At 38.3% G+C, this 25,289-nt stretch overlaps 1 protein-coding gene across 2 annotated transcripts; it reads left to right on the top strand.

Moving 5' to 3' along the window:
- wdr35 (WD repeat domain 35) lies at positions 1-25,277 on the top strand. 2 transcript variants are annotated; one of them, XM_082154954.1, is made up of 29 exons: positions 1-247; positions 400-517; positions 667-738; positions 1,256-1,348; positions 1,745-1,873; positions 2,117-2,250; positions 3,176-3,341; positions 3,482-3,630; positions 4,053-4,178; positions 4,280-4,465; positions 4,614-4,646; positions 5,049-5,105; positions 5,209-5,269; positions 6,568-6,712; positions 7,870-7,939; positions 8,254-8,307; positions 8,389-8,498; positions 8,644-8,860; positions 9,660-9,740; positions 10,021-10,157; positions 12,037-12,240; positions 13,017-13,163; positions 16,060-16,192; positions 16,344-16,454; positions 17,412-17,576; positions 18,700-18,840; positions 19,151-19,307; positions 22,929-23,169; positions 24,653-25,277. In XM_082154954.1, exons 1-29 carry the CDS (start codon positions 224-226, stop codon positions 24,801-24,803), a joined length of 3,612 nt encoding a protein of 1,203 aa, XP_082011080.1. In that variant the 5' UTR covers positions 1-223; the 3' UTR covers positions 24,804-25,277. The 2 variants fall into 2 exon arrangements, with proteins under 2 accessions (XP_082011080.1, XP_082011081.1); XM_082154955.1 differs by lacking the exon at positions 5,049-5,105.
- The last annotated feature ends 12 nt before the right edge of the window (positions 25,278-25,289 follow it).

The raw sequence follows: 25,289 nt of genomic DNA, 5'->3' as shown, positions 1-25,289 counted from the left end.
GTTACCTAGAAACCAAGCAAACCGTTTTTCAGCAGCGTACAGTACACGCATGGAAAATGCACAGAAAATTCAAATGCTTTGAATAACAGACTTATTATAATGTTCCTTTAAATGAATATAGCGCTGAAATCACCCACAGTCATCGGGACCAAAAACCTAAAATAGCATCCAAAAAACGCTCCATAAACGCAGTGGCAGGCTAGCAGGCTAAGCTAAAGCAAAGATGTTTATTTATCTCAGTAAGAAGGTAAGTTAATGAACGCGGATATATGTTGCAGATTAGCTGTAGGCATTTTTCAGTTACTTTTCTAAAAAAGGCGTTTCTTTGCTGCTGATAATGACAATTGTTTCTGCATATACGACCTGTTTGTCAGGTTTTGCTGTCTGTTGTGTCCTCAGATTGCGATTCCGAACAATACGGTTTTAAAGTGTGTGTCTTGGAACAAAGATCAGGGTTTCATCGCCTGTGGAGGAGAGGATGGCATGTTAAAAGTTCTCAAACTTGAGACTTACACAGGTGGGAACCTGGAACTACCAGAATTTTTATATAGATGGACAAAATGAGAGCAACAGTTGTTTATTTCTATATATTCAGCATGGAATCCATCATTCAACCAATAATTAATTATTAAATTATGTTATTTATTACGTTCATATTTTTCCCAGATGATGCCAAAATGAAAGGCTTGGCTGCTCCCAGCAACCTCTCTATGAATCAGACACTGGAGGGCCACAGTGGTAAGAAAGAGGAGGGTCCCAAGTTTCTTGGTTTCTTTTTGAGTTATTTTATAAGTTTGTCACAATAACTGATGTAATGGTCTTGTTTATGGATTGTGATTCTGGTTTATTGGAAATGGATAATATAATTAAACTTCTTATTCTATTTGGAAAATATCATATAGCCTACATAAAGCAAAATGTATATCGACTGTACCAAATGGTAGACTATTTTCCACCGATCTGAAGATTTTTTATGACTCTCTAACTTCAATACAAAACAATCGAAAAGCTCTAAAGACATCTAAACTGCTGAAGAGGATACTTAATGTATTAGAAACATGATTGATATGTGATATAGGATGCAGAATTTAGATCTTTTTGTTTTACGGATTCAAATGTCTCTGTATTCCCCTTTTCTGTTATCTCAAAAAAAAAAATATATATATATAAAAAAAGAAAAAGCAAGAAAGAGGAGATTGTGTGTGTGTGTGTGTGTGTGTGTGCTGACTCTCTGAGCTTTGATTTGCTTATGCAGGTGCAGTGCAGGTTGTGACGTGGAATGAACAGTATCAGAAACTGACCACCAGTGACCAGAACGGCCTCATCATTGTCTGGATGCTTTATAAAGGTGCACAGTCCTATAACCAAACATTAAGATAGTATTATAATATTTCATTTATTTAAAACTCTATCTTAAAGTTTATTCAAAAATGACAATTCTTTCACCATTTGCTCACCCTCATGTTGTTCAAAACCTAAACGACTTTCTTTTTTGGAACATAAAAGATATTTTGAGATTTGTTTTTGTTATTGTTTGTTATTGATGTTCATACAATGGAAGTCAGTGGTCACCAAAATGATTTGGTTGCCAACATTCTTCAAAATGTCTTATTTGTTTAAAAGAAAAAAGAAAGTTATACAGTTTTCAAACATCATGAGGGTGAGTAAATGATGACACATTGTTAAGTGAACTATTTCTTTAAATAATATGCAGCCTTTAACTGTAACTTTGTGTGTCAACCAGGTTCATGGTATGAAGAAATGATTAATAACAGGAATAAATCTGTGGTGAGGAGCATGAGCTGGAACGCTGATGGTCTGAAGATCTGCATCGTGTATGAGGACGGAGCTGTGATCGTGGGCTCGGTGGATGGTGAGCACAGATTTACTCTCACTAATGGACTTTTTAATATAATTTTTTTATTTTTTTATTTCTTATTTATTTTCATGTTTAAATTATTTTATTATTTTTAGAAGGCAACAAAGCCATCAAGATGTAGATGTTTGTTGTTGTATCATGTAGTTTTTAATTTTCATTCATGAACATTTTGTTTGTGTGATTTTAAATGTGTGTGTTTGTCTGGTTATGTGTTTTTATAACTTTGTGATCTCACAGGGAACAGGATCTGGGGTAAAGAACTGAAGGGGACCCAGTTGGCACATGTGGCCTGGTCTCCAGACAGTAAGATCTTGCTGTTTGGGATGGCCAATGGAGAGATCCACATTTACGACAACCAGGGAAACTTCATTGTAAGTAATGAGAGCCTGGAAATACATAATATTTAAATACACGAAAAGGGATATTTCCATAGATATTTTGAAGAATATCAGTCGCCAAATAGTTGATGGGCCCCATTGACTTCCATATAATTTTTTCCCATACTATGGAAGTCAATGGGGCCCATCAACTGTTAGGTTACCCAAATTCTTCAAAATATCTTCTTTTGTGTTCAGCAGAAGAAAGAAATTCATTCAGGTTTGGAACAACGTTTCAAACTAGAAATATTTATCCCTGGATCATTCTAAGCCCAGCATAAACGGAATCATTGGTTATCTTGTTTTACGTTTCACACTGCTCATAGTTTACCCAGGGTTAACATTTAATCTTGGGTAATCATAAGGTGCTGTTTTCTGATTGGACGAATGCAGCACTTGACCTGTTTACATAAAGTCTCTAGCATTGCGCATCCTCAAATTATACATTGCAGTCTGTAATATCGAGTTTTTGGACTATAAAGGTAAGAATGAAACGATCTCTTCTTTACTCCGATTGATGTTTCATCACAATTAAATTTTTTCCCCCTCAAACACTGAAACTCTGTCCAAAGCATGTGAATATGAGGCACACAATTGGCTGTCTGTTGCTTAGCATCTAGTGGTAACATTCTAACACCGCATAGTTTTACACTGCACAAGTTTGCAAAACCTGTAGTTAAAAGCGGGGTTTAGAATGACTATGACTATACCCGGGGTTAAGCGCAGTGTGAAAAGCACTTTAGTAAATCAATGCCTTCTCGGCACTTGGTGTTTTAAGCCCCCAACGGTGCCTTCCAGGCAGCGAGGGGATGGGTAGGTTTAAGGTTGAGGGTAGGGTTAGCTGCCTCTAAGGAGCCATTGGGGGCTTAAAATCTCAGTCACAAATTTCATGTTTGTGTGTCTGTGTGTTTATGCCCAGATGAAGATGACCATGAGTAGTTTGGCGAATGTAACAGGTGCCCTCAGCATAGCAGGTATCCACTGGTACACGGGCACAGAGGGTTATCTGGAGCCAGACTGCCCCTGCCTGGCTGTTTGCTTTACTAACGGGCACTGCCAGGTGTTGCGGCATGAGAGTGATGACAGTGAGTTTATGTATTTTTCAGTGACTCTTTCTTTATCTCTCTTTGTGCATGCTGGAGTGGGGTCATACATTCTAGTACATTTCTGAGTATGAATGCGAAGGAGAAAGAAAAAGAACATTGTAATTATTGATTGTGTGTAGGTCCTGTGATCATTGAGACGGGTATGTGGCATGTGGCCAGTATCCAGTGGAATCACTGTGGCAGTGTTCTAGCTATAGCAGGATCGCTCAGAAACAGTGGAGCAGAGAAAGACTTAAATGTTGTTCAGTTCTACGCACCATTTGGAGAGGTGAGTACAGATCTCATACATGTGTTGTACAGAAAAACAGTATGAAAGTTCTACAAATATAATTCATCTTGTCATGCATACACTACTGTTCAAAAGTTTGAGGTCGGTAAGATTTTTGTAATGTTTTTGAAAGTAACTTATAAAGGTCTTATGTCTATATTCCTGAATTTAAGCTGAATTAAGCTGAAGTTATCAGTGTCACATGGTCCGAAATCATTCTAATACGCTGATTTGGTGCTCCAGTAAAATTTCTTATTATTGTCAGTATTAAAACAGTTGTGCTGCTTAATATTTTTGTAGAAACTGTTATAACTTTTTTCAGGATTATTTGAGGACAAAGAAGTTCAAAAGAACATAATTTATTAAAGATAATGGCAATGTTGCTGTTGATGCACTCATGTCTGATGTCACCATGCGTCTAGCTCTTGCGGACTCTGAAGGTTCCTGGCAAGCAAATGACTGCTGTATCATGGGAAGGTGGAGGACTCCGAATTGGCCTGGCTGTAGATTCCTACATTTACTTTGCCAACATTCGGCCAGATTACAAAGTAATTTAGCTGTAAATAATGGCTATAAGACACATAAAAAATAAAAATTAAAAAACAGTTAGTGTCTCTGTCTGAGCTAATATCTTGCTCTGTCTCTATAGTGGGGTTACTGCTGTAACACGGTGGTGTATGCATACACACGGCCTGATAGGCTGGAGTACAGTGTGGTGTTCTGGGACACTAAGAATAATGAGAAGTTTGTGAAATATGTCAAGAGTCTCATGTCCATCACCACCTGTGGAGATTATTGCATCTTGGCAACCAAAGCGGATGACACACATCCACAGGTACTAAAACTCTGATCTGTTTAGCAAAAAAAGATATTTTAATTTAGAATATTGTTTTAAATCAAATGATTTTTGATTTAGTGTGTTAACTAGTCATATCTGTGATTTGTGTTGCATCAAATGTTGTTTTTATCATTTCACAAACCAGGAGGACACTGAGGCTGAGGCTGGATCAGCTATGGTAAAGACACCTGCTTCTTTACTATTTCATTACTGATTCTAGTTATTAATACTAATAATTTACTTCACTAATTCCAGTGTAGTAAAAAGCTGTGAAAATGATACCATATGCACTATGATCACGGACAGTAGAAAGTTACAGTACAGTCAGGAGAGTGTTAACAGTACTACATGACTAGCCATTTTCAAAGACACTGAGAAACTTGATCAAGCATATAGATATGACTACTGGTATATCATGATGTTTTGTAAAGAAAAGACTAAATGACTAAAAGCAGCTTCATTCAGCAGGTCATAGGACAGAGTATACAGTAGAAAGACATAATATTTTAATGTAGATTTTCATTAAATGAAACTTTGAGAAAGCTGTTCTTAAGCATCAGATGAAACCACTTTAACACAGGAATTTAACGAGCTGTTCAATCAAATCGCCTCAAAGGATTGGTCGTGGAGGACAAAGGTATTATGAACATCTGCAAAAGAAGCCTCTCAGATATTTCCTTGATGCTGTTTAGTTAAGTGTACCCATACAGTAAAGATGTCTGTCTGTCCTCTGTCCACAGTATGTTCTGGTGTTGTGTAACTCCATTGGAACCCCACAGGACTCCAAATATATTGACGTCGGTGAGTTGAGCAATACGACACACTCACTGATTCTATTCATAAGAGATCATGCATAGTCATCCGGTCATTATCGCAAAATAAACTCCAGTCCGAGGTCATCAGGACTCAAGAAAATAAATGCACATTTTTAGTGTTATTTTATTTTGTGAAATGTAAGGGGCCGTTTACACGAAACACTGTTTTCAACTAAAACGGAAGACTTTTTATGCGTTTTGGCCGTTCATTTACACGACAATAGTGTTTTGGTGGCCTGAAAACGCAAACTTTTGAAAATGTATTTCAAAATGCAAGTTTTAGAAAATGACACCCTTATAATATCCGTGTAAACTACTAAAACGTGAATCTGTGAAAACGGTGACGTGCTTTGTCTATAGACCTTTTTTCTTGTTTGCAGATTATAGGATACAGATATTGACAGTAAGATATAAGGAGGGGAGGGGAGGGGCATACAAACATCATCACAAGTGGTTAGAAGAATTACACAAATCAACACAATATAACATTTTGTCATCATGAGAAATTAACGGATATCAAAGGATAATATGTTTTCGAAGCCTTTGTGTTCAAAGGTTTTGACATTTTCTTAAAGGAAGTAAAAAGACTTTATATCAGAGGAGAACATTCTAAAATTGGGATTACAGTGAATGTTTCTGGCTTTGTGAAGATGATATTTACCCAGAAAACAAAGTAATAATACAGTATTATCAAGATTAACATCCATGAAAATCAGACAAAAAAATAATAGATTATGTAATTTGTATCTATAGCCACGTGCTTTCAGCTCGAGTGCACTGTAGTAAAAGAATGCGTAGGTGCGTAGTCTTTCTTTACAAAGTGACATCGCCAACTACTTGTCTGGCATGCATAATACAGCGTTATTAGTTGTTTTCGCAGATCTGGGATCCCAGTGGTGGGAATCCCGGCTCCTTTCCTCTCACTCTCACTGGCATCCCGCTAAATTCCTCCCCTGGTTGGGAGAGCAGATCTGTGGGAGGGACAGACATTCACCCTGGTCTCTCTGTGGACAGATTCCAGAGCCTGAACAGCAGCACACAACAGAATCTGTAGTTACTCATAAAAAAAAAAAAAAAACATGTTTTAGGTTAAATCTGATTGATTTACCTTGTCCCTAAATCCCAGTCTTAATATAGAAGTTTGTGTGTTTTTTTTTTTTCAACAGCCTTCGAAATCACACACACCTTTAACAGTCAGCTTTGATGTATAGATGAAATATGCTAAATTAATTGCATTCTAGATGTTCTTTCCCTAATGTTTTGTTAACTTTTCCACTGTCACAGACCCTCTGTACGTCACCATGACGAAGACTCACGTGATCACTGCATCTAAGGAGTTGTTTTACGTTTGGCAGTATCGTGTGGCTAAGAAACTCACTGCTCTTGAGATCAACCAGGTCGCCAAAACAAGAAAGGAAGGTCGGGAGAGGTGAGGGTTCAAAGGTCAACTGTAATAATAATTAAAAAAACACCACCTTTCAAAAGTTTCGGTATTTTTTAAAGACGCTTTTTAAAGAAGTCAAGGTTGCATTTATTTGATTAAAAAAACAAGTAAAACAGTAATATTGTGAAATATTATTACAATTTAAGTAACTGCTTTCTATTTGAATGTAATTTATTGCAAAGCTGAATTTACCGCAGCCAGTCTTTAGTGTCACATGATCCTTCAGAAATCATTCTATGCTGATTTGGTGCTCAAGAAATATTTCTTATTATTGTCAATGCTGAAAACAGTTGTGCTGCTTAATATTTTTGTGGATAAATTATTTGATGAATAGAAAGTTTAAAAGATTCAGCATGCATTTGAAATAGAAAACCTTTGTAACATTATAAATGCCTTTACTGTAACTTTTGATCAGTTTAATGTGTCCTTGATGAATATAATTATTAATTTATTTGAAAGATCTTACTGCAGGGAACATATATATATATATATATGATCAATCTGCTGCTGCTTCTGTTATCTTACAAAATGTGTTTTTCCTTGCCTCCCACTCAACATTATCAGACACAAAAATAATGTGCCAAATATTAATCATAAATATTGACAAATCTAGCATTCACAAGTGAGGATACAAGATAGTTTAAAACTGCTTTTCAGCTCCATCTGTTGTCACCAGCAGTCAGACAGAAATCTATAGCACTGTCAAAATATCCCTATTTTGCATAACACGTGTATTAAATACAGTAGCTATTTTATTTTCTGGTCAGTAAAAAACGAGTTTAATTTTATTAACTCTTTGTCCCATCTTAGACTCAGCGGCTGAATAAAAGTAACAGATCTGTGTAATATTTAAGCTTTCATCCGATGAAGCGGTGTTCCTTAATGCATACAGTCTGTGGGCAGACCTGTCTGCCTGTCTGTCTATCGATGCGGTGTGAGGGTGTGCTCGATGACGGCAGCGGTTTAGAAAAGTTCCGTTCAAGGCTGTGTGATGAAATCTTGTGACCCACACAGACCAGGCGTGGACTTAGTGTTCTGTTTCCCTTCCACATGATAAAAATATACTGAGGCAAGACCTCTCTTGCTCCACTTTACCCACACACTGTCTCTTTTCACTCTGTCTTGCTGACTGTCTTCTCTAGGATTTATCACATCGATGACAGTCCAAGCGGAACATCGGATGGGACACTGAACTCTGCCAAAGCCTTCACAGTGAGTACACTCATCACATACACTTACCTGTGGCTCTCTCAACCTCTCGTGAGAGGATTAGTGTGGAAAGTCTCATAAAACACTGTCCAGCTCAGTTGGTTTATGAATTATTTTTGTACTTTTGTTGTATTCTTGATCTGCTTCATTTATATATATATAAAAAACTCCTCTAAGGGAAGCAAATGCCAGAAAATGTGTCTTTGCACTATGGAGACTTCAGCCCACCTTTTTAATATCATCCTGGCCTACATTCAAGCAATGGCTCTGAGAAAGGGTCATGAGAGTGAGACATGTTTATGATTCATTTGTTTCAGGCCACCAGAGATCCGATCTGCTGCATCACAGCATCAGACAGGATGCTTCTAGTGGTACGTCTGATTTCCACAAGAACACACGCTTTCTCAACCCAAAGCTTCTGTGTGTTTGACGTGTGGTTGTGATGCCCGCAGGGTCGTGAGTCTGGTACTTTACAGAGATACAGTCTACCCAATATCAACCTCCTGCAGAAATATTCTCTCACGTCCAGACCATATCAGCTGTCCCTGAATTGTAACTCCAGGTCTGATTTCTCCCTCTCTTTTCTTTTTTCCTCTCTCTTCCTATCTCATTGTAACTGTAGACCATATACGCACTATCATTGACTAATCAGACTAACCTTTTTCCTGCTTGTATAGTGAGATTTTGCTTGTATTTTATGTTTCCAGCCGACTGGCTATAATCGACATTACGGGTGTGTTGACGTTTCTGGATGTAGAGACACGGGCTTCGTCAGGGGATGCAGAAGGCGGGTCCACTGCCGGAGACCCATCTAAATTCGAGCGCAAGGATGTCTGGGATATGAAATGGGCTAATGATAACCCAGATCTGTTCTCCATGATGGAGAAAACCAGAATGTATGTCTTCAGAAACCTGGACCCTGAGGTGAGACATAGAGAAATTAGTTGCATAAGCATACCTATGCATATACAGTATTGTGGCAAGAGAAAAGAGGATGACTAAAAAAATCACATAAATGGAAGAAAAGAAAGAAAGGGTGAGAGTAAGAGTTTTGTCAAAGCTACTGCACTCTTACATTTACAGGGTTCAAGAAGTGCTGCCATTTTCAAATAAACACACACACACACACACACACACACACACGTTGGGTTTCTACGTTTTATGGGGATATTCCATAAATATAATGATTTTTATACTGTATAAATGGTATATTCTATCTTCTAACCCTAACCCTAAACCTATCCATCACAGAAAACTTCCTTCATTTTTATATTTTCAAAAACATCACTAAGTATGATTTATGAGCTGTTTTCCTCATGGGGACCAAAAAATTTCCCCACAAAGACAAGGATTTCAGATTCAAAGATTGCCCCCATTTTGTCCCCATAACATAGGGTTTACCTGAAACCCCCACCCCCCACACACACACACCAGTCTCAGTAAATCACACTGCACATGGCCTATAGATCAGACCACCCACTGCAGAGGTATTAACTGCGCTTTTTTCTTCCCGCACAGAAAAATAGTAGGAAGTGTGGTTTACAGGTTCATGCCACACATTATACACAATATTTAGTTGCACTAATATTAAAAGTGTATTCTCCTAAATAATCAGCCTAATTTGATCAGAAATAGATTTCTTCAGTTGGTTTTATTTTACAGCAGTGTTAGTGTGAGTATTCTCTCCTGACAAGCTCATATTTGTGTTGTGTTTTGAACACAGGAACCAATTCAAACATCTGGCTTCATCTGCCACTTTGAGGATCTGGAGATCAAATCTGTTCTTTTGGATGAGATCATGAGGGTTGGTTGGAATATGTGTGATTTATGAATTTATTTCAACCTATGAATGTCAGTGAGTGAATTTTTAAATTGAGATTTCCAAGACTGAAAAACTGTATATATATGTATGTGTGTGTATGTGTATGTGTGTGTATGTTATTCATTCTTGGAAATCTAAATTTAAAAATTATTATTTATATATAAATTAGCTGTTATAGTCTCTATAAAATGATTTTTGAAACAATAAATCATCTTAATTTGTCAAAAGTTGTTTGAACCCTGAAAATAATTTTATCCTTTAGGATCCAGAGGTTCCAAATAAAGATTATTTAATAAACTTCGAGATCCGCTCACTGAGGGACAGCAGGGCGCTGATTGAGAAAGTTGGAATTGAAGATGCTTCTCAGTTTATTGAGGACAATCCCCATCCGCGCCTCTGGTAAGAGACAGACACGCATTCCACACAATAAATGGGGCAGTGTGGTTATTTATTCAAGAAAACCTGCAAACACAAAGAGGAATACGGCAATAAAAGCATAGTGAGGCAGTACGGAAGCGTGTGCTAAAACATGCTATGTGAGTTTGTTTATTTGTATGTGTGTGTTTGTTATACATTTTAAAGATTTGTGTGTGTGCAACATGGCTGTGTATGTGTGTGTCCTGGAAGTGGAAAGTATGCACTTAAATAGTCTGAATGTAGTGTGAGGTACAGTTTTATGATCTGAATGATGATCCTGGCACTGGCAGGACAAGATAAAACCAATAAGGCAGCACAGTTCTGGAGAGCTATTTCCTAGTAAATCTGGAAAAAGTGGAATAAAATAAGCTGTAATCTAAAAAGGCACATATGTGTGCAGTTTTTTATGGTTATGTTCAAATGAAATGAAAATGAAAAGAAAAATTATCTAAGACCGAGAGAGATTTTTACTGTAGCCATAAAGTTTTGGAGCGGCTCTATTGATTTAGGAGCCCACTGGAGTTTTAGTGGCTCTGTCAGTTCTCACAGCACAAGGAGGAATTTCAGATTGGACTCTTGCTACAGAAGCAGGTAGGCAAACCCTAGTGTCATGTTAGCTTAAGTTTAATGTTCTTTACCAGTGCTTCAAAGCACTGCACCTTCATCTAACATACATTATTGACAGGACACACTCTGGAATGAATAATTCACTGAAAACACAATGCGAGTCTCTATTCTCTCTGCCATCTCTGATGTGATCAGCCTGGTTTTCTATACATTAGTGCGGTTTTGGACTGATTGTTGGAATAAGTTCGTTTACTGGATCATTGGACTGAAAACCTTCCCAGAGTTTAGCTGCTTAAAATGATCTGATCACAAACATAGAATTATAATTGAATCTATGGTAATGTGTAAAGAGCGCATCCAGGTCACATTTGACCCCATACTCTAGATTTTTTTTTTTTGCATGTTTTATTATTTTTTGCAAAGTCTCATTAGTTACATTTAGAATTTAATAATTGGTTACACTTTATTTCGATAGTCCACTTTAGACATTCTACTAACTATAAGTAACTTTGCAACTACATGTCAACTAACTCTCATTAGAGTATTAGTAGACTGTTAATGACTGGTAGTTGACATGACAATAGTTAGTAGAATGTCTAAAGTGGACTATAAAAATAAAGTGTCACCCAATAATTTATGTATCATTTGCTGCATTTGAGAATATAATTTTCTTTCTTAGATTTTGGGGTGAAATGTAGGCAGTACATTAGTAAGTGAGGAAAGTTGCTGTTTATACTGTCAGACAGGAACTGGAGAAGGAATCCTGTAGGAATATGGTGTAAAGACAGAAAGAGTCATGTGTCAGCTCTCTCTTTCAGTCTGTGTGTTTGCTTGGATGTAAGGGTTAGAGCTCAGAGGGTCTTTTGTTTGATTTTGCTCATTCATACCATGCCAACGTGTCAGAGGTCAAAGGTTTTCTCAGCTTTCAATGAGCACATGAAAAGATCCCAGAGAGACTCGCTTCGTCCTCTTTGTTCATTTTCTGTCAGTCTAAAGTGTCTTCAGTGAAACAGATCTAGCTATGCGCAACTGAACATAATGACACTCATTATGAGTGTCATTTTGGGAATATCCACATTTTTATGCTGTTTAAGCTTCCAAGGTGTGAGGAAAATCTTTGTTGAGATCAAATACTGTATAAATACATTAATAATTCTTCAAAATAATAATTTCATCCGAACTAATGTGTCATATTCTGGAAATATGGGATTTGAGGTATTCAGTGTGAAATGTCAGACCTTCTGTACTTGACAGTTGAAAATTCAGTCAGTTGTATGTATGTGTGCACTTGCAGGCGTTTGTTGGCAGAAGCGGCGCTGCAGAAGCTGGATTTGAAGATGGCTGAACAGGCGTTTGTGCGCTGTAGGGACTACCAGGGCATTGAATTTGTCAAGAGACTGAGCAACCTTCAGAGTGAAGCCATGAAACAGGCCGAGGTAGCTGCTTACTTCAGCAGGTTCGAGGAGGCAGAGAGGATGTACCTGGACATGGACCGCAGGTATACACAGATAATAAATGTTTTCATGCTGTGTGAAATCTCTGTGAACATCCACGCTACACTCAAAAAATAGTGATGTTGAATGAATTTAATTAAATTGAGAAAAACTTTACACAATTTAGAATATTTCCGTAATAATTCTGTTGAACTAAATAGTTATCAAAATATTCAGTTGCTATTGTAACTAATAACTAATAACAAAAAAAAACCCAAAAACCCCCCCAAAAAAAAAATAAAAAAAAATATATATATATGCATGCATGTCCAAGTTTTCCCTAATAAAGGGCCTTAAAAAGTATATCTAGGCACCCTGTACTGTATATGCACCACCATACAACATATACATATACAGTGTGCACTACCTATGCTTTGCTGATAAAGTTAACTTGAACACTCTATAACAAAGGTTATTAATTTATATTTCTACATAATTTTTTATAAATTTTTGGCTTTTTACCAAACAATTGCTATTTATATTTTTTACTGGCATACAATAAATATATATATATATATATATATATATATATATATATATATATATATATATATCATATCCTAATTTAACGGAGTACTAAATTATATAAACTACATAGATGGATGATTTTTAGGTAAAAAACAAACATACAAACACTCACATTACATCAGGTTCCAAATGTGTCTGTTGGCTTTGTTTATGCGATTATGGCCAACATTTTAATTAACTAAATTGAAAAAGCAACAAAAATCTATTAATTTTGAATGTTCATCATTCTTATTTCTCCCTCTGGTCTCTTTAGGGATTTGGCGATCAGTTTGCGTATGAAGCTCGGTGATTGGTTCAGGGTTCTGCAGTTGCTGAAGACAGGATCAGGTGACTCTGATGATGCTCTTCTGGAGCAGGCCTACAACGCTATTGGAGACTACTTTGCAGACAGACAGAAATGGTAGGTTGCTTAAGAGTAGGTGTTTTCATATTTATGTATATGTATGTGTTTGTCCAGACAAAGCCACGCAGCTGAATGTCTGTCGTACAATATTTGTTTCAGTGTCATACACTCATTTCTGTCATAACAACTCTCGTAGTGTTTGGCATGGTGATGGATATGCTAATGTTAATGTATTTGGTCTTGGCGTAATAGATTTGCTACACTGCTGTTGCTGCAGAGCAAGTACAGAGACTTGCTACTGCCAATACTTTCACAGACATGCTGCTGCTGCACATATAACATAAATAAATGAACCCCCCAACAAAGCAGGAGACACAAGAAATAGACAATACAGGCCAAAATATGCATGCTTCTTAGTGTAAGAAAACAAGCTGCTGCATCGGGAGACATGCATATATCCCCACATACACTCGCCTAAAGGATTATTAGGAACACCTGTTCAATTTCTCATTAATGCAATTATCTAATCAACCAATCACATGGCAGTTGCTTCAATGCATTTAGGGGTGTGGTCCTGGTCAAGACAATCTCCTGAACTCCAAACTGAATGTCAGAATGGGAAAGAAAGGTGATTTAAGCAATTTTGAGCGTGGCATGGTTGCTGGTGCCAGACGGGCCGGTCTGAGTATTTCACAATCTGCCCAGTTACTGGGATTTTCACGCACAACCATTTCTAGGGTTTACAAAGAATGGTGTGAAAAGGGAAAAACATCCAGTATGCGGCAGTCCAGTGGGCGAAAATGCCTTGTTGATGCTAGAGGTCAGAGGAGAATGGGCCGACTGATTCAAGCTGATAGAAGAGCAACTTTGACTGAAATAACCACTCGTTACAACCGAGGTATGCAGCAAAGCATTTGTGAAGCCACAACACGCACAACCTTGAGGCGGATGGGCTACAACAGCAGAAGACCCCACCGGGTATCTCCACTACAAATAGGAAAAAGAGGCTACAATTTGCACGAGCTCACCAAAATTGGACAGTTGAAGACTGGAAAAATGTTGCCTGGTCTGATGAGTCTCGATTTCTGTTGAGACATTCAGATGGTAGAGTCAGAATTTGGCGTAAACAGAATGAGAACATGGATCCATCATGCCTTGTTACCACTGTGCAGGCTGGTGGTGGTGGTGTAATGGTGTGGGGGATGTTTTCTTGGCACACTTTAGGCCCCTTAGTGCCAATTGGGCATCGTTTAAATGCCACGGCCTACCTGAGCATTGTTTCTGACCATGTCCATCCCTTTATGACCACCATGTACCCATCCTCTGATGGCTACTTCCAGCAGGATAATGCACCATGTCACAAAGCTCGAATCATTTCAAACTGGTTTCTTGAACATGACAATGAGTTCACTGTACTAAAATGGCCCCCACAGTCACCAGATCTCAACCCAATAGAGCATCTTTGGGATGTGGTGGAACGGGACCTTCGTGCCCTGGATGTGCATCCCACAAATCTCCATCAACTGCAAGATGCTATCCTATCAATATGGGCCAACATTTCTAAAGAATGCTTTCAGCACCTTGTTGAATCAATGGCACGTAGAATTAAGGCAGTTCTGAAGGCGAAAGGGGGTCAAACACAGTATTAGTATGGTGTTCCTAATAATCCTTTAGGTGAGTGTATGGATGAACATAGACGGGACGGGATTAATGAGAACTCAGACAGTCAGGTAACAGAATTAAAACAGGGCACAAACGTGACATTACACCCCCCTCTGGAAAGGCGCGTCCTTGTGCCGTACAAGGTCCAACTGAGGGGGGAGGGCGGGGGCTATGGAGGAGGACGAGGAACTGGTGAAGGGCAAAGGTGGAGATGGCAGGAGGAGCCAGGGAGGAACCAGGAAGAGGAGGTGCCAGGCAGGGACCCAGGCCACAGCCATGACGGAGGCCCATACTGCCGTTGAGGGAGGGAGAAGCCATGGTGGAGAAGCTCTCAACGACATCATGGGGATGAGCGATGGAGATGGAGCAAATGGTGGTGGAGCCCTGGGCGCAGATGGAGAGCTGATGGGACTGGGCAACACTGCTGGTCCTGGCGACCGTGATGGATCCACAGCGACGACCGTCCATGGAGAAACCGAGGTACCATGGCACCGAGGTGGAGCCGGAGGGAGGATGGAGCCAGATGGAGTCAGGGCAACGGGCCAAGGTGGGGTTACGGGAACAGCGGCTGGAGGCGGAGCCTGGTAGGAGCTGGATGACGGAAGGCCTGAGGCTTATTCACACAGCATTGTGTTATGGGAGAAGACGAAGGGCTGAACCAGCGAAGGTGGGGCTGATGGACTGGCTGAATGAGGATGAGGAGGCAGGAAAGGGAGGCTGGGCGGGATCAGCGTCCTCCTCTCAGCCACACACTCCACACACCGGAAAATGGCATCTCTCCAGTTTCCTTTCTTCATATCCGGTAGGTCTTGTGGGTTGTGAAAGTTCGCCCCGACCCAATATATCGATTTTAGAGTCTCATCGCCAAAAGCCGTTCGTTGGGCGAGCTGGCAGAAACGCAAAGAATAATCCAGAAAAGAAAGTCCTTCCCAGTCGAGAGCAGAGAAAGGAGCAGCAATCTCCATAGTCCTTTTTTGTGGTCCATTCTTCTGTCACGTGTGGCTGTGGTATACAGAGTGCACGACGAAGGAGAATCAAACACAAACTGACTGTTTTAAATCCACGAAGGAGAAGCACAGGAAAACAGGCAAACAGGAGAACTGGCAAAGGAATGAACAGCTGAACAGAATGACTAATCAATGAGCAACCAAAGAGATTAATGAGAACTCAGACAGGCTGGTAACAAAATGAAAACAGAACACAAACGTGACACATTAAAGTGTGTCCAAATTTTTTGACTGGTTGTGTACTTTAAGGTGACACAGAGACTTGAAGTATGTGTGTTTCACAGGTTGAATGCAGTGCAGTATTACCTGCAGGGTCGTAATCAGGAGCGTCTGGCGGAATGTTATTATATGCTGGAGGACTATGATGGTCTGGAGAAACTTGCAAACTCCCTACCAGAAAACCATAAACTGCTACCAGTGGGTGCTCTCTCTTTTTTTCTCTCTCTCTGTCCCATTTTCTTATGCTTTGTCAGCAGACCAATCAGCAGTGTTTGGTTCAGATTATCTTGAATGGCTTGAACTGTGTTTTATTGTATGTTTGTGTGTGTGTGTGTGTGTGTGTGTGTAGGACATTGGTCAGATGTTTGTTACCGTGGGAATGTGTGAGCAGGCTGTCTGTGCATTTCTGAAATGTAACCAGCCCAAAGCAGCTGTGGATGCCTGTGTGCATCTAAACCAGGTGAGAGTTCATGCACAAACCTACACAGAACTTTAGCTTGTTGTATGGTTTATGTTATGAAGGTAAATGTTTAGCATGTATTAATATTATATTAATTGCATTAATTGTATTGATATTACAGTATATTAGGGCTGTCAATATATTTTTTTAAGTGAATGCATTTGTATCCTTTTAATAAAAATAAAGACAGAACAAAGATTTCTCATTTGCATAGAAAACACTGATTACATATTTCACACAACTAAACTCAAACTAATTAAATAATATTAAACAATATTGTAACTTAATGAACACTTTGTGGAATTATTCATGCATATGTATAGAAAATAGAGGTTTTTGTAGATGGTCTTCTTATTGTACAATTATCCACTTGTACAATTATAAAATTACATTAAAGAAGGTATTTTTTCTATCATGTACTGATCTAATAAAACACACAGACACACACACACACACACACACACACACACACACACACACACACACACACACACACACACACACACACACACACACACACACACACACTTGTGCTGCTTCTCTTGCAACGGCTCTAATTAAACTTTAGAAATCACACAGAAAAGATTTAAATGATAATGTTAAATTGAACATAAATGCATTATCTGTGTTAAAGAAATTGAGACTTTTACAGCTCTATTTAATATGCATTTCCCAAAAGACACATTTTTCATCCTCTCTTCACTGAATGCATTCTGACTCACTGCCTATTCTTGAGCATCGAGAGTCGAGATAATGACACTTCTGTCATTAGTTTAAATGAGAGGTTCAGAGAGTTCACAGTGCTCATCATCAGTTGTACTGAAAGATCCAGTTGCAGCTGTAACATCATCATACTCATCTGCTGATGAAACCTGTCTGTGATGAATGTTTAGATGCTTGATAAAAACAAATGAGCAACAGTAAAAATACATTTTAACTGGGTGCTTTTTTTCCCAGTGGAACAAAGCTGTGGAACTTGCCAAAAACCACAGTATGAAGGAAATCGGGCCTCTTCTGTCCAAATACGCCTCACATCTGCTGGAGAAAAAAAAAACTCTAGAGGCTGTAGAGCTCTACAGAAAAGCCCATCACTTCCTGGATGCAGCCAAACTCATGTTTACGGTATGTCTATATTAGCTCATGTAAGAAACAAATGTCATTGGGGATCCTCAGGTTATGAAACCAGTGATGACAGTCATTTTTAAAGTGGCCAGATGATGCCCTTTTACTATGGTTTTTTTTGTTTTAGGGGGGTCTACTAGAATAGGTTTTCATGCTTCAATGTAAATAAATAAAATCAGATATTTTACATTGTAGCAGCACCTCTCTTCCCAGTCTGTCAGTAACACCCTTTTTAGTTCCGAGCTCTATTAAGCCCTTCCTTCCTAAAAGCGCAATGCGCTCTGATTGGTCGGCCCGATTGGCCAACCACTTCAAGCGCAATTCGGAAATGTCATTCCTCTTACCATAACCGCAAATGTCAACACTACTAATGCAACTCAACCAGGCCTCGACCCACTTTTTTGCACATGCCTTAGACTGAAATTATTTAAATGCGGAATATTGTGATGTGTTCATTCCCGGAAGAAAACTCAAGACTACAATCGAAGAATTTCAGGTAGTTCAGAAACAGTGCTTACTTGTATAGCAAATAACTAACTTCCTTTGAAGTGGACTTTGTGCTTTGTAAATTTGCAGACTTTTTTCATGCTGAAACAGACACATGACACACTAAAGAAAACATATGTAAAAAAAACAAAAAAGATAATAGGTCCTCTTTAAAGGAAATGGCCTGGTTTCACAGACATGGCTTAGATTAAGCCAGTATTAGACCTTGGTTCAATTAGGACATTTAAGTAGCTTTTATAAATGTGCCTTAGGAAAAACGTTATTGGTGTGCATCTTGAGACAAAACAATGGCACAGACATATTTTTAAGAGATGCCAGAGCAAGTTGCTTTCAGTTAAAACAGCTCATACAGTACATGCATTTTAGTCTGGGACTAGCTTCAGCCTTTTCTGTGAAACTTGGGGAAAGTGTTCAATGTTAGCGCCACTTGACAGAATGATGAAATAATGAAAAAAAAAAGTGTTTTGTTTCTGTTAAATCTATTTTGTTATGCCCAACCCAGTCGTGAGATTTCATTTTCTGTTAGTGGCGTAGAAATAACATGCTTAACATTTAATGTCAGGATATTTTTGTAAATGTAAAATGTTTTTAATTGACAATCTTTGTTTCACCTTAGATCGCTGAAGATGAGGCAAAAAAGAGAACGCGACCATTGCGAGTGAAGAAACTGTATGTGCTCGCCGCCTTGCTGGTGGAGAACTTCCATACCCAGATCAAAAGCTCACAGCAAAGCAAAACCAAGGGCAAGAAATCAGAGGTACTTTAACTGTTCAAACATCATCATACAGTACATACGAAAAACTCTCCTGTTTCCAAATGCTCTGCTTGCTGGATGCAGTTTAGCTTTAATACAGGGATAACCAACTACAGTTTTATTATCATTTGTGATTTTTCTATTTTCTAATCCACAAAAAGCTGTGGTAGTTGTTAAGTTACTCTCAGTGCCGTGGTCTGCAGCTGCAGCCTGGCTCAGAGTCCGACAGCATCAGAGGGGCAGGAAATCAGTTGTGATAAAGGGCTCATTTACAGCCTGGTGGTGGGTAATTTGTGTGTGTGATTTATTTCAGGCTACCAGTGCATTAGCAGGGCTGTTAGAGGAAGATGAGACGTCTTCAGACAGCCGTATCCTGGATGACGCCTGGCGTGGGGCAGAGGCCTATCATTTCTTCCTGCTTGCGCAGAGACAGCTGTATGATGGCAAGGTGGACGCGGCCATGAGGACAGGTGACGCATTAAAACCCAATGAGTTGTGATAGCTTATCCACACTTAATGTTTACATTATTTAGTGACTTTGGGGCGCAATCTGTTGAGGTTTGTCAACTGGTAACCTAATGTTAACTGTCTTTAAAACACTGGGGCTGTGTCCAAAATCGCCCCTTATACCCTTAAATAGGACACTGTTTGATGGGAAAGGCATTTGTAGTGGTATCCAAAACCATAGTGGACATTATAGAGTGCACTCATTCAATCCCACAATGCACCGCAATAACGAGTGTACGACTGAGGTACACTCGTCAGATAGAGAATACCCATAATGCACCGTGAGGGTCGTGCTGAATAAATTCCCGCATCTCGCCAGAAGATGGAGCTCGCAGCTTAATCATCCATCCATCCATTTTCCAAACTGCTGGTCCAATGTGGGTACAGTGTAAATCATACAGGTATAAATTCCTTTTTAATTGATTATTAAATTGTTTAATTAAGGTTTGTACATGCTAGAGTTCAAGATAAATCTTACTAGGGGTGCACCGATCCGACTTTTTCAGTCCCGATACCGATACCGATGCCTGGGCTTTGTGTATCTGTCGATACCCGATACCGATCCGATACTATTGTTGAATTAATAATAAACTGTATACCTTCCACCTTATACCTTCCTTGAAGAGACTAAAGGCACCAGACTTTACTAACTAAACATAACTAAGACAAGATAACAGATGTATGTAATGTGTTGAATTCTTATTTATTTAAAAAACAATTGTGCATTCAAATCTAAAATATAATGTAATCAAACTCTTAAATTAAAATAAATAAAATGTAGCCACAAGAAACAAAACAGTGCATTGGTTGAACATTCAATAGTAATCAAACAGTAACCAAACATTGTAAACATGTAAAAAATATAAAGTGCAAAGTCCTGCAAACAGGAATTTAAAATGCAACATAGCAGCTGAACCTGAGAATAAACAAATAAAAAGTTGGTCGAACAACAACTTGATCACACATACAAATAATAATAACCAAACATTGTAAACATGTAGTGCAGTGTCACACCACCATCACAAACATGACCTGTGAATGCTCACTTAATCAGCAATGGCAAATTGAAATGTCAGTTTTAATGATCAATATGTTTCATATTTTTAAAAATGAAAACAAAAAGAAGCAGGGTTGTGTTTTATATTTCGTGTTGTTATAAATATATGCAGTAAAGATAATCAATGTACGCGTTTGCCTGAACCACATTTATGTGGCCATTAATATGTGTAAGATTTTTTTTAAATGAAAAGAGGCAGAGTGGTGTTTTATAACATATTTCGTTTTATTGTTGACGAAAAGAGGCAGAGTTGTATTTTATACCATATTTCGTTTTATTGTTGGCTAAAACATACATAAAGAGATGACCGGAGTAGCCAGAGCGAGCTGAGTGACGCGATCAAGAACGCTGCTGTTCCATTTGCAGAATAACCGGACTTGCCACCTCTCGTCCTCGGGAGTTCGTTCTCCTGAGTCAAACTTGGCAAGTCCGAACTACCAAGGACGCAAGTCCGAAGTTTGCGTTCTTGGTATTGAGAAACGGCCTCTGGCTCGCTCCATGTTGCTTCTAGCATGCGACACACGTGAAGCTGACGAATGACGTAGGTTCTGCTGCGACGAAAAAAAACAAAAAAAAAACTGGATCGGCCCGTGGATCTGTTATTTTTTTCCGATCCCCGATCCAGCTATTTTGTCAGTATCGCGGCCGATATCCGATCCTAATATCGGATCGGTGCACCCCTAAATCTTACTACTGGAGCTGCCGGTTTGCTAAGTTTCAAAGGATTATTAAACAATAAGCACAAACTATGCAAAAGAGGCAGTGCTTCCAGCGCACTCAGTGTCCGAATTCACTCACTCGTTTTCCTTCACTCCTTCAGCTGGACTATAATTAGTGGAGTAATGTAGGGAATAGTGAATGAGGGTATAGTGGGTGATTTTGAACACAGTTTAAGGCTCTGTCATGGAAATTAGCATGTATAAACCTTAATTAAACAAATTAATAGTCAATTAAAAAGGAATTTATACCTGAATGATATTACGCTGTAGACAGGCTACATCAGCAGAAGACACACTAAAAACTGAGGCTACAATTCACACAGGCTCAACTAAACTTAAACAATAGAAGATTGGAAAAATGTTGCCTGGTCTCAATTTCTGCAGCAACATTCAGATGGTAGGGTCAGAATTTGGCATAAACAACATGAAAGCATTGATCCATCCCGTCTTGGATCATCGGTTCAGGCTACTGGTGATGTAATGGTGTGAGGGATATTTTATTGGCACACTTTGGGCCCTGAGTAATGTTATTAAGTGTCCATCCCTTTATGACCACAGTGAATCTTCTAATGGCTACTTCCAGCAGGATAACGTCCCGTCACAAAGCTCAAATCATCTCAAACTGGTTTCTTGAACATGACAATGAGTTCAAATACTCAAATGGCCTCCATAGTCACCAGATCTCAATCCACTAGAGCACCTTTAGTATGTGGTGCAACGGGAGATTCACATCATGGATGTGTAGCAGACAAATCTGCAGCACCTCATGATGCTATCAAGTCAATATGGACCAATTCTCTGAGAAATGTTTCCAGCACCTTGTTGAATCAATGCCACAAAGAATTAAGGCAGTTCTGAAGGCAAAAGTGGGTCCAACCTGGTACTAGCCAGGCGTAAAGTGGCCGGTGCGTGTGTATTTGTAATATGTAAATCACTCACTCCTCATTTTGCAATCCAATTAGAATATAACACAAACAAATTGCTGTGAAACATAGTCTTTAGTCTTATGTATATGAACAAATTCATTATCACCTCCTACACTTTCTCTCTGTTTGTATCAGACCACAGTAATGATGTCCATATGAATATTCTAAAGATTGTAAATCTGTGTCTGTTAATGTGTGTGTGAATGCATGCAGGGTATGTCTGGCCTCGTCTGCGCACATAAAGTGTTAAATCGCTCACCTGAACAGAGAAAACAAACTCAAAGTGAAGTCTTTACAGCGTTCAGTCCACACATACACTCTTACAAAAGACGTTTGCTTACACGAAAGTCTAGACAAAATTTGTGAACCACAGATTACATCATATCCAGGACCACCTGGAAAAGGTGCTTGTGTGTGTTGTGGGTTAATGTTTTTGTCTTTCAGTTAGCTGTGCTTTCATTGCATACTTCTATTAAAGTCTTTAAAATTATCTATTAAAAATTATTTAAGTTAGGGATGCACTGTTATTAAAATTCTGTTAATAACTATTGTTAAACTAATAATTATTTTATTGTTATGACAGATTACCAATAAATGACCAATTTTAAAATGATATACTATTTTGCCTAAATAAATTAAATAAAGCACTAAAACTATTTGTGAATTGTGAAAGTGAATTTAGGCATCACAGCATTATAATGTTCATTATAAAAAATGTATATTCACCATGAGATTTAATATAAATCGTATTTGAAAGTGTTATTAAATTATTCTCCTTTTAGTGCGCATTAGAGGGCGGCGGCGGCAGCAATATCCCTTATTAAAATCTTTTGTTCCTCAAGTGTACAGCAATTCAATAATTACTTTATTCTTCATTTCTAGCTCTCCATCTCCGTGACTATGAGGATATTATCCCTGCTGTGGAGATTTACTCTCTGCTAGCCATCTGCTCATCTGCTAACTGTGCGTTTGGTACGTGTTCACGTGCCTTTATTAAGCTGGAATCTCTGGAAACACTGACTCCAGATCAGAGGCAGCTTTATGAAGACCTGGCCCTGGAGATCTTCACCAAACACAGCCCTAGAGACACCCGGCAAAGCCAGCAAGACAGCCTCACTGACGGGTAAGCCAGGAACGCAATGGCCAGATGTGCTATATAACCTCACTGAGCACACAACCGCGGAATAATTGAGGCGGATCCTTTGTTATGGCTTGTTGACGGAGCTGTGAGGTCACAGTGACGCAAGTGTAAAATAGTGTGAGATGAGTGGTGTAAGGGTCAGTGTGTATGACTTAGGCGTATCACTGCAGTGTGCCGGATAACTGGAAGTTTCCAGACCTTTCAGATTATTACATCAGCACAGTTCTCCCTAAGAACTGTAGTAAAACAGTGGGAAGATTATTACACAACTGTTCAAAAGTTTGGAATCAGTAAGATATTTTTTTTTTTATGTTTTTAAAAAAAGTCTCTTATGATCATCATGGCTGCATTTATTTGATTAAAAATACAGTAAAAACATTTATATCTTAAAATATTATTGCAATTTTAAAAATACTTTTGTATTGTAATATGTTTTAAATGTAATTTATTGCTGTGATGGCTAAGCTGAATTTTCAGCATCATTACTCCAGTCTTCAGTTTCACATGATCCTTTAGAAATCATTCTAATATGCTGATTTGATGCTCAAGTAACATTTCTTCTTATCATCAATGTTATCAAAATATTTTTGTGGAAACAGAGATTCTTTGATAAATAGAAAGTTCAGAAGAACCTAAAAATTATTTATTTTTTTTGCACAAAAACAAAAAATCTACTGACCCCAAACTTTACTTTAGTAGTTTTTTTCCCTCACTGAAGCTGTCCGTTAGTATTCTTTCTTTGCAAAGCCCCGAAGTGACAAATACACATCACACATTTACAGGGTGAAATTATTCCATGAATTGACTGATTTCAATGCATTAGATTTGTTTATGCTCGCAAAGTTCTCCTGCTTCGACCTATTTTGGCCCAATGTAATGAGAAAACAAATAAAATAAAAAAGCTCATTCACTCTAAGGACGATAACTATAATGATAACGATAAAGATATAGTTCCAAAATCATTCTAAATATAAAAGAATAGCAGAGTCCATACCACAACTATAAAGATAACAGCACAGAGAAACAATATTGTTGGAATCACTTTCAGAGTTTTTTTTTTTTTTTTTTTAGCTGATGAACGATAAAAGCATCGACAGCCAGAATCCATTCTGCTTTAAAGAGCTCAAGCATTTAAAGCGGCATAAAACAAAACTGCAGTGCGTGCTTAATAAACAGAACAATATCGTCCGCTGGTGTGGATGCTAATGCCATTATAGTTTGCAGTTATCTTTATAGTGATCATTCTTGGTGTGAAAGGGCCTCAGCTCAAAACATAAATGTAAAGCAGCAAATTAACTCTTCCAGTTATGTTAATAAAACAGTGTTAAACTGCTTAAACAGGTTAGCAAGTGTGAAGCATTCTGACTTGATGAATAAACCTCTCTCTCTCTCTCTCTCTCTCTCTCTCTCTCTCTCTCTCTCTCTTCTGTCTTTTATTCTATTACTTCCTGTTTTTTTTCCTCAGGCCGGAGGGCAAGTCGCCCACCTGTATAGTGACAGGAAGAATAATATCTGAGTACCAGTTCTGGATGTGCAGTGTGTGCAAGCACTGTGCTTTGGAGCAGGAGGTCACACAACACAACTTCTGTCCTCTCTGTCACTCCCCAGTGGGATAAATTGTTCCTGTCGCCTTCCCAAGCTCAACTATTGCTCCATCAAATGTCAGTCTTTTTGATGCACTGTAGGATACAAACTCTGCCATAAGGTTAGAAAGCTTAAAATATGTTGTTTGGATGCTCAAACAAATTAACATTTATATTTGTACATTGGATCTCTTTTATATGTCTTTTTCATATATTCATGTATGTAATTACATTATTTTCACTATAAATAATATTATACACAATTTTCCCTAAAAAAATTCTTATGTAAATCGCCACATTCAACTCAATATGACAATTTATATAAGAGTGAGTTTCAATTCTAAAAGTTACGAATGAATCATCTGGCTAATATGATACTGTATGTATATGTGAGGTTTTTTTTAGTAAAGAAATGAAAAAAATTAAACTGAGTGCCTCCTGTTATTTTAGCATTAACAGGCAAATTGTTCTGTTGTTTGATTAATCTAAAATAAATTTAAAAACACATCTCAAACTTTC

Source organism: Leuciscus leuciscus (genome assembly GCF_965113295.1).
Source record: "Leuciscus leuciscus genome assembly, chromosome: 22".
Taxonomy (NCBI): Eukaryota; Metazoa; Chordata; class Actinopteri; order Cypriniformes; family Leuciscidae; genus Leuciscus; species Leuciscus leuciscus.
Note: the sequence above shows the minus strand (reverse complement) of the source record. Positions and strands in the feature narration are given on the sequence as shown.